Source organism: Xenopus tropicalis, chromosome 1 (assembly GCF_000004195.4).
Source record: "Xenopus tropicalis strain Nigerian chromosome 1, UCB_Xtro_10.0, whole genome shotgun sequence".
Taxonomy (NCBI): domain Eukaryota; kingdom Metazoa; phylum Chordata; class Amphibia; order Anura; family Pipidae; genus Xenopus; species Xenopus tropicalis.
The window spans coordinates 42,292,139-42,302,816 of record NC_030677.2 but is presented as its reverse complement, the minus strand read 5'-3'; the positions used below and the strand labels follow the sequence as shown (position 1 = coordinate 42,302,816).

The 10,678-nt window shown below is 37.7% G+C and overlaps 1 protein-coding gene across 2 annotated transcripts; it reads left to right on the top strand.

The window, feature by feature from the left end:
• The first annotated feature begins 13 nt into the window (after positions 1 to 13).
• cnot7 (CCR4-NOT transcription complex subunit 7) lies at positions 14 to 9,598 on the top strand. Of its 2 annotated transcripts, none has more exon segments than NM_001102905.1 (7): positions 14 to 156; positions 1,646 to 1,865; positions 3,807 to 4,000; positions 5,015 to 5,176; positions 7,028 to 7,172; positions 7,430 to 7,540; positions 8,106 to 9,598. In NM_001102905.1, coding segments are annotated over 6 exon segments (858 nt in total). In that variant the 5' UTR covers positions 14 to 156; positions 1,646 to 1,748; the 3' UTR covers positions 8,235 to 9,598.
• The last annotated feature ends 1,080 nt before the right edge of the window (positions 9,599 to 10,678 follow it).

Below are 10,678 nucleotides of genomic sequence, written 5' to 3'. Positions count from 1 at the left end.
ACGTCATCCAAGTGCGTCCGGGAGGAGGTTAGCAGGAACCTGCCGTGGGACTGGCGCGTCGCTCGCATGACGTGTAGGGGCCTCGGTAATCTCCTGTGCGAGCCCTGGGAGCGCGGTCGTGAAGTGACAGACCGGCAGCGGCCAGACTTATCTTAGGTAGGGCAGGGATAGTGTCGGGCTGTGAGCCTTACAGAACGGATACGGAGCAGTGGGATGGCACACACACACACACTGGGCACAACCAGAGGCGGCTGTATTGTCTGTCACAAGCATCAGTAGGCATTGGTGCTTAGCGCACATACCGTGACTATGGGCCAGTATCCAGTCGGGGAGCCTCCAGCTCGTTCAATCACAAGGGACGCAGAAGGGATACTTGCACCTGAACAGCTTTTATTGGCAGCTGTGTGGCGAACCCCTAGCTCGTAAACTACATTACCCAGCATCCTTCATCAGCCAAAGGATACGCTTCAGCAACAAGTGCAGCTGGACATCTTCCTGTCTACCCCGCAAGACAGTTCAGGGAGACCTGCTTCTCCCCATTCATTTCTGGCTTTTATTAAAGGGGCAGTATACCCCCTTGTTCATTATGATTGCAATGAATAGAACTTGTGCTGATCATACTTTTTGTCTGTTTTAATCAGGAAACATTTATTGTTTTTGATGTTTTCTGTGCTAAACAGTCAACTGAAGCTCATGCATGTTTTGTGAGGCAGATCATTATCAGTGCACAAAGGAAATCCTGCCAACCTGTAAGCCAAACTAGACATAACAAAGGGTGATGGGATGAGGGTTGTTTATACAGAGCTCAGTATATCTAGATAAACTAACTCATCTAATTAATGGTAAGAGAGTAAGCATAGGAGAAAACAAATGCTTCATTTCTGATTTATTATAATGTTATCACTAAGAAATATGCAATTTTTTCAGTTGATATGTTCAATGATATGCTGTATTATTTGCATATGTTCTATTTATTTTGCTAATGTTGTATATTGGCATATACTGCCCCTTTAACACATGATCTGCATAAAACATGGTCTGCATCCAGGGTGGCACCTAGAGATTCTTATGTATAGAACTCTGGTATGGTCACTTTCCAAGAGTTGTAATAATACTGCTAGCCTACATTATTACTACCCAGTTGAAGCCTAACAGTACCAGCTGTGTTCATTATCTCTGCTTAGTGATGGGCCAGAAAGCTCAGATTGCTGGGCCTTGCTGTATAGAGCACTAAGGCAAAATAGAATTATGCTACTCCCTAAAGAAGCCACAGTGTTGACTTAAAAGATGGCTTTACAACTATTACCATGGGTAGAGAGAAGAAATATTCTATTTATACACTTTTGTGCTTCAACCACAACTTCCCCTAACTCATATTAACAATGGATCACCATATATGGGCAAAATACAAAAATCAATTTTTGGGTAATGTCATGGACCAAACACACTCCATAGTCAGAGGATCCCCATTCCTAATATAAAATGTATTGCACAAAGTGCATATTGTTCAAAAGGTGGTGGCATGCACATGGGCCACCTTTCCCCTTTCTTGGCATTTCCTGATATGTTCTGCCTGCTAGTATTATACCGGTATATTATTTTTTATTTGTTAGTAAAATAAAAACTATTCTTCTTTTAATTTTAGATTTAGCAGCTGATTTCGGCCTCGGCCTACCACCTATGAAACCCTTTAATAGCTAATTGCAAAATTTTGATGCCTGCCTCTGAGTCAGTCCCCCAGACCCACTATGCCAGCTGCAACAGTGGACCTCAGCCAGCGAATTTGCGAAGTCTGGGCTTGCAACCTGGATGATCAAATGAAGAGAATCCGCCAAGTTATACGCAAGTATAATTATGTTGCAATGGTATGTTTAGGATGTTTGTTTCCCCTCCAAAAATGTTTTTCATTTTTGAAATTGGCATTAAGAGTTCAGGAATATTTAAGATTTTATAGATTTTTGAGTCTCCTCAAAGGGGAACCTATTTACTGTTTATAAGCAATCCTTGCTTGCAGTATCTGCCACACTGCTTCCGCTGTCAGGGTAATATTATATCAACTATAGACTCTAATGGCCCAATGTTTCGTGTGACATAACAATAATAGAATAATTAATTTACTTTAATATGCAATATAAGTACTTGTTTACATTAAAATATTAATATTTTTTTTGTCCAGTACAATGGGTTCGGTTTATATTGCAGTTATAATTTTTCTAGTGTGTAGAAACAAGTCAGGCTGCTTACTGCACTTATTTGTTAAAGATATTTCTAAGTAGAACTAAAGCCTAAAAAAAAAGAATATGGCTAGAAATGCTGTATTTTCTATTCTAAGCTAATTGTAGCAGCTTTATGATAGTAAAGATCCATGGGCTCAACTGCTAAAGGTGTATGGTGGCCATGGTCTGGTAAGGTGCCTGCCATTGGGTAGGCTAGGTAGCAACTAAAACTCTTAGAATAGTGGCACACGGTGCTGTTTCAGGGACTTTGATTAACATATTTTTAAAGGAGAACTTTACTTCCGGATGGCACTCTTTGCCTAGACCCCCCCCCCACCTCTCCCATATCGCATTGTTTTCAAGTTTACACTCTGTCCCTATTGCTGACTGCTAGCTAAAAATGCAGACAAGCGCAACCGCGTACCTCGCCAACATCTTACCGACTGAAGACTCTTTGGGTCTCACAGCCGACACCTAACCTGCTTGAGAATGCGCAGTTGAAGCAGATTTCCTGCTACCTACAACTACTCATGCGCAAGCAGGTTCGTATCGGCGGTGAGACCCAAAGTGTCTTCAGTTGGTAAGAAAATGTCGGCCAGGTACGCGGCTGCGCTTCTTTGCATTTTTAGTTAGTGATAGGGACAGAGTATAAACTTAAAAACTATGCGATAAGTGAAAGGTGAGGGGGTCTAGGCAGTGATAGTTAATGGTGTGTTTTGCACCCAGGTGTATAGTTCTCCTTTAAGTAGCCCAAAAACTTGAAGACAAAATTTCCACAGAGTTTTATTGAAATCAACTGATGATAGTTTGTGTCAGAGTTTGCTAGATGAGAGTTGCCTGTAAAAGTGTACAGATGCTATCTAATAAATTATGTAGACGCAGCAACACATATATAGTGAATAAAGTACCTATTATTGTAAAATATAGGGATATTATAAGTCACAGAGGAGTTCCATAACCATATAAAAGCACAAGGCCGTGTGCTCTTAAACAGGTCATGGAACTCTGAGGTGACTTCTAATATCCTCATATTTTACAACACGGGGTACTTTATTATAATATATAAGTTATAGTGAGTCATATGACAGAAGTTACATCACTAAACTATGATTTTAACTGAGGACATCACTTAGCACCGTTTATAAGGATATAATGTACAGCTTAGTCCCATAGGGAAATGACCAAACTGTATATTATAACAAGATCATTTCAATATTTGTCCTACCTATATTATTATAGTAGAAAATATAATGTGGAATCTCTAATACTGCCATAGCTATTGCTGTCTGTGAAAGCTAAGCTATAAAACAAGATTAGGCAACTTTCTTGACAGGGCGGAAGTACAAAGCGCATAAGGAAATGCAGGGGACAAGATTAACTGGACATGTTAACTGGACAAATCTGACGATAAGAAGGCATAAAAAGTAAATATATGTATTTTGTTTAAAGATATCTCTTATTTCGACACACTGTTCCAAATTATTCAGAGGTATCTTAAACATTATTTTTCCAAGTGCTACTGTTTTGATGAGCACATCCTTACAACCACCTTTAAAGGTTGCAAATTATTTGTCGCATTATCCATTGCAGGACACAGAGTTTCCAGGAGTTGTTGCAAGACCAATAGGGGAATTCCGAAGCAATGCTGACTATCAATACCAACTTCTTCGTTGTAATGTTGACCTGTTAAAGATAATACAATTGGGTCTGACGTTTGTGAATGAACAAGGAGAATACCCACCAGGAACCTCAACGTGGCAATTTAATTTTAAATTTAATTTAACGTAAGTTGCACAGATTATCTATATTTATTAGAATTAATAGAAGTAGTGGCAAAAAGTTATATTAATTAAATAGCTTAAAATATTTCATTTTTTAAATTAATGTTGTAGTTATCTAGTTACCTACAAGCATACATTTACTAATAGTTGAAGATAATGTAAAAAGTATTGATTGCTAGAATGCATATCAGTATGTCCTGCAGTGGGTGCAAGCCTCTGTTCTGTGATTTCATGTGAGTTTACCATAGTCTCAGCCGGAAACTTGCAGCCCCAGCCCCAATTACTACCTCTAGTTTAAAGGGCAACTAGATTAGCCAACATCTAGAAGCAAGCAGGAGATATAGGGAGGATAACACGACCTGCATAAGGTTTCTGCTTATGGAAAGCAGTACAGCAACCAATCCATTATTCCCCAAAAGCAAACTTTATGCGCTATTTTAACAGAAATATAGTGTAACTATAATAAAAAGCTAAAAAGAAACGTTTTGGAGCCACTACGGAAAACAAATATTTTTATAGATATGTTTATGCTGTGTTTATGCTTGTTTTCACTTTGAGTTCTTTCTATAACCAGATACTTATAGCAACATGGAATGGAAACTGGCTTATTTAAATAGGAAATGCCCTTTGTTTATAAGTCGTTTTTAAAATGATTTCCTATAACTAGCAAAATATAAGAATAATATTGATTATATATGCATTTTAGACTGACAAAGGCATATATTATTTGCTGCATTACCAAGTCCAACTCTGCTGTTCCTAAAGCTGTATCTGTTTGCTATGGTCAATATTGTAGCAGAGATAATAATATTTCAGAGATGGGATTAATGTTCTTACTAAATATTTGTTGTGGCAATAAAATTACATTTAAACTAGGAAGGTGAGGACACCATCATAACAGATGCACTTAGTCCTATTAATTTTGTTAATGTACATTTGCTGTATATTGGTAAATTGAGTCTGTGAAATCTTGTATCAGATCTCTGTATAGGAGACTTTCTATGGTCTCTTCTGCAGGGAAGACATGTACGCCCAAGATTCTATAGAGCTGCTCACATCCTCCGGGATCCAGTTTAAAAAGCATGAGGAAGAAGGCATTGAAACCCAATATTTTGCAGAGTTATTTATGACGTCTGGGGTAGTCCTTTGTGAAGGAGTAAAATGGCTTTCCTTTCACAGGTAAGTTACACTGTAATATTAAATGGCCATTAATATCCTGTAAATTATATCCTTAATAAACAGTGCTTAGTGTTGACATCAGTTATAATTGGTGCTTAGTGAAGTCATTTTTGTTACATGACTCACTGAAACCTGTGTATTGTAATAAATAAAGCACCCCCTTTTGTAAAATATGAGGATATTAGAAGTCACCTTGGAGTTCCATGACCTGTATAAAAGCATAAGGCCAAAGGTACATTATTTACTATATAATACACAAGTTTTATGAATATCCTGTAAATTATATCTGTATAATCAGCTAACTGATGTCATTGCTTAGAGTGGGCAAAAGTCCCTAAAACAAGAACTAAAAGACATGTGAACCCTTACATTTTTCTACCATGTTTTTAAGTTGGGCTCTTTTTTCCCACCCCCACTGCATCATTTGAACTGCATATATTCCCTCTTTTCCAGAACCATCACATTTTCATAAAACAAATAGCAGCTTTCACCAGATGGCCATTTTCTCTCTGACATCATCTGGGACATTTACATCTGCAAACAGCACATGTAGACTGTAAAGTTCATGCAATGAAAAATGCAGGCTTACATAGGCAGAACTTACTGATAAAAAGTCCTGCTTTAAACAGTTAAACTGAGCTCAGGACAGGAGGTTAGAAGAAAAAAAAAACATGTTTCTCCAGCAAAGTGCCATCTCTTCATTGGCTGCTAGACTGGAGGGTGTGTTTGGTAACCTGAGTTGAGAAGAACTGAGCATGCTCAGTAAGCCAAGAGCCAGAGCAAATACCTACAGGAGGGGGAAGTGGCTTAGAGGAGGAGAAGGAATCCTAAGTGATTAAGGGGATGCTGCTGCCTTACTATTAACCTTTGAACAACGCGTGTGTGTGTGTGTGTGTGTGTGTGTCCAAACTTCCTGTGTTCCTATGTTTTTAAAGTGAAATGTAATGGAACTATGTGTCAACATTTGCATATATGTTGTCTTTTAACACACTGCCTAACTAAATGTCATTTGGCAAGGGGTGCCTAAACTTTTGCATTCAACTATATGACTATGTATAATATGAGGATATTAGAAATCACCTGGCAGTTCCATGTTTAAAAGCACTCTGCTTTTGGCAATGAACCTTTACATTGCCATGTGATTTCTTCTTGTTACAATTTACTAGAGGGCTATTCTATCCAAGTATACCTCTGTCATCTCAATACAAGCAAGAGAAGCAATGCTCTTCCTCCAGTAAATTATGTTGGGAAGCATCATCTCTATTCTGGAAGTTTCCACTAGAGATCCTGTATTTTTTTAGTCTGCTGCTTTCCTCAGCAGTTCTTTTATTGCAGTGTTGTTCTTTTCTACACAGGATTTGGCGCACTCTGTGCAATCAGAACAATGAGACGGTCTTTGTCAGGTCATTGTTTTACCATAGTTGCTTACCCTTTCTACTATAGAGCAATGCCCTCTATTCATAATGTGTTATGTCACATTGCACTGTATGTTTGTAATGAGCTAGGCTGAACATTTAATAATATTATCAACATTATCTTGATATAATACGCAAGAGCCATGAATTCCCAGTGAATTATATCCTTATAATTGATTATAGCAGTTATAATTGTTGTAATTTCTGTCACATGACTCACTATAAATATAATAAACAATGTACCCCCTGTTCTAAAATAAAGTCACTTTGGAGTTCCATGACTGGTACTGCAAATGTTATTTGCCTATGTAGAATTTAAAAAGGGACATCTGATGATTAAAAGCATACATGCATTAATACACATAAGCCAAACTTGTCTGTGACTGTAAATGTGTTCCTTTTTTCCTGATCTTTTCTGTACCCCTTCCCATTGCAGTGGCTATGACTTTGGCTACCTAATAAAAATTCTGACAAATTCAAACCTGCCTGAGGTAGAACTAGACTTTTTTGAAATCCTGCGCCTGTTTTTCCCAGTGATATACGATGTCAAATACCTGATGAAAAGCTGCAAAAATCTCAAGGTGGGTGAGACTAAAATGCACTGGCCTTATTTTGTAAACCATGGTGGAAATCTGGGTACTTTTCTTCTAAAATTCTTTTAGCTAAATATTACTCATTAGTTTGGTTTTGGTTTTGGTTTCTACAGCAGACCAGCAGCCATTGTGTCGTAGATAGAGATGAATCAAATCCATCATTTTTGGATTCCACTACAAGAATTAATAGAGGGACATGGTATTTGGGTTGTATTCTGTAAAACTTTCCCATTGTCTCCTGGCAGGGTGGATTGCAGGAAGTGGCAGAGCAGCTGGAACTCAAGCGTATTGGTCCTCAGCATCAAGCAGGCTCTGACTCATTACTTACTGGAATGGCATTCTTTAAAATGAGAGAGGTAAGTTCACATGTTATTGATATGCTTGTATGTGGTAATTTTGAAGTTGGGAAGGAAATATTAGAGTAGTAGCTAATGCCAACATAAAGAAACCACTAGCAAAATAGCTTGGAAGCCCCTATTCCTTAAATCAACCCTGCATGATCCCCTTTATATGTAGTGGTTTGGCCCCTGATATTTCCTGTCCCTGCAGGCAGCTTGCGCCTTGGCAGGGGTCTGGGGTTTACCTGCTCCTGGGTGACTTTAGATGCATGTGTGTGAGATGCCTAGTTCAGCCCATAAAATTGTGCATTCTTTTAGATGCCTCTGACATGTCCAGAACCTATTGTGATCAATCAGTTGGCCAGTCAGAGAATGTGTAGCACTAGTAGTTAGGGGGGCATGCAGACATGTTACTTATATACTCAAGTGGTTGTAAGTATCTTTGAATTACTACTTGCTGTAGGTATGTTTTTCAGGGTAAACTGCCTGGATGTGTTGTTTCAGTGTTAATACTACTGTATGTCGTTTTTTAGCCAATCGCTTCTGACCAGTGGTATTTTTGTGTGTTTATGTTCATTTTCAGATGTTCTTTGAAGATCACATAGATGATGCAAAATACTGTGGCCATTTATATGGTCTGGGATCCGGATCGTCTTATGTACAGAATGGTACAGGAAATGCATATGAAGAGGAAGCCAATAAACAATCATGACACCAAGAGAAACTGCACTTTTTATTGCCAAACTACAGAAATTTGTACATGTTTTATCTCTGGTGATATTCCTTGGACACTGAATTTCCCCCATCTCCCTGCACACAGTTGTTCTGCCTTCATTCTTGTATCAATGTGGAACCACTTGGCCTTGGGGAGATCTGTGTCTCTAACTCCTATTTGCCTTACCTAGATATCAGCTGGCAGCATGGCACCGATAACAGCATCCTGTCACATCACACAGTAATGCGTCATCATTTGGTGCAAGATGGTTTGCCTTATTTTCTTACCTTTCACAACAATCATCCTCATGCTTCCAAAGCAGAAACTATCAGCAATATGCAACTATTGCCATCCAATGATTAGTACTTTAGCCTTGGGTTATTTGTCTCTTTAAATTCAGAAAAGACTCTATCCATATATATATATGCATCAGTTTGAGCATCTGTACATTGGTGTACCTATGCACTGATAACCACTGAGTAACCTGTACGTGGCATTCACTTGCCGGTGCACATAGATTTGTGCCTCTCCAGCCAAAAGCACATGAAATACTAACCCACTGGATAACTGCCGATTTGTTCTTTGTTACAAGCTTCCATATCCCTGACCCAGTTCTGCTGTTTGTAAACCTAAACATCATATGTTTATGCTTCAGCTTGACGTGATTAACACATTTATCTTGTTTGTGTTTGCCCAGGTCATCTTTTTTTTTTTTTTTTTTAATCCTATTTATTGGGTGCTTCATTTTGCAAAAGTCAAAATTTCATTGCTGGAAAAAAAGCCTCATGCAAAAATAAACAGAGACACAAAAAAGATACAAGAGGAACCAACAACAACAGAAAGTCAGGAATTAATTTGGATTGGATTAGGCGAAGGAATATACAATATTTTGTATTTGCAAAAATGACGTGTAATTATTTGTTGTAACAACAAAAACCTATTTGAAGTCATAGCTGAACAATGTTGCAGCTGTAGTGTAATACTAGATAACTTTTTTGGCAATATTTTTGCAATATATTTTTATATATATATATTGTCTGTGTAGACTGTGGAGTACTTTCCTATCTGTCACTGGATGGTAACTAGAGAAATTGTAGAATAGTTTTTTTTGGCAATGGCTCACCAGTGTTTCCCAGACAGCAAATGTGTGGATTGTATCATCACACTGACATGTAAGAAACCAGCAAGTCTCTCGTTCAGATACACCTGCCTTTCTACCTTTGTAATGGCTTTATTTTCTTTCCAAATGAGTTACAATTGTGTAACAAGAGTGGTCCTTTTTAATGCATAAGAAAAACAATTTGCAAACAAAGGATATTATTTGTTTTTAGAGCTTTTGTAAATAAAGGCTTAAAAAATTATTATTTTTTTTTGAAGGCTATTGATATCCTGTTATTGACTCTTTATGAAATAGAAGCCATAAAAGTTCCTTAGTGTTGAATCAAATAAGACCACCTTTGTTTACAAGTAATGGCACCTTACAGCTATCTGCACAGCAATGTTTGGGTTCCCCTGTCCCTTTTCAGCTTTGTTCAACCCTTGTGGCTTCTAGTGATGATTGCTGGTAGGTGGCTAATGAGCAATGTGCACAAGAAAAGGTTTTGTAGGGTGCTTTATCTTCATATCGCTGTTACTGACATATTCCGTGCTGATTATAGAAGCACTCCTCCAATCAGAGGTTAGTTAACTAGCCAACTAAGAAGTAAATTATCCTGAGCACGTCAAGGCCCAACTAGTTGTCCTGTAGTGATCATTTTGCCATGTCTTGCCCATGGTCTTTTTTTTATTTTAGGTATACTGTAGTTCACCTATGCATAAATGTTTAGCTTATTTCCTGTACATAATTTACAACACTTAGGGGCACTAAATTTTTAAATATGGCCCAGCCTCTGCAATTGCCCATTATTATTATATTAAGTGGCAGAGTTCTCAAATTTCTGTTTCCTGTAATTCAACTAAACTCATATTTTTACAAAGCAGAAGTAAAACTATCCCTGTGGAAAATGTATAATATAATCTATACAGTTATACATTCATTAAGACTTAATGAATTAGGTTAAAGTGAATGTAGGATAGGCCAGACCAGGGATGACTTTGATGTAGTTGGCCAGCTTGAATATGTTGCAATATATGAGCAAACAATCCCTGTTTTGTTTAAAGGAACAGTTCAGTGTAAAAATGAAACTGGGTAAAACAGACAGACTGCGCAAAATAAAAAATGTTTTCAATATAGTTAGTTAGTCAAAATGTAATCTATAAAGGCTGGCGTGAACAGATGTCGGTATATTACAAATATTTTTATTTTGCGCAGTCTATCCATTTTACAGTTTCATTTTTCATATTTTTACTGAACTGTTCCTTTAAAGGGGAGGACAGTTCTTAGTAGCTTAATGTACAGAATGTCTTAATGTCCTATATATGTATATATTTTTTTTTACATG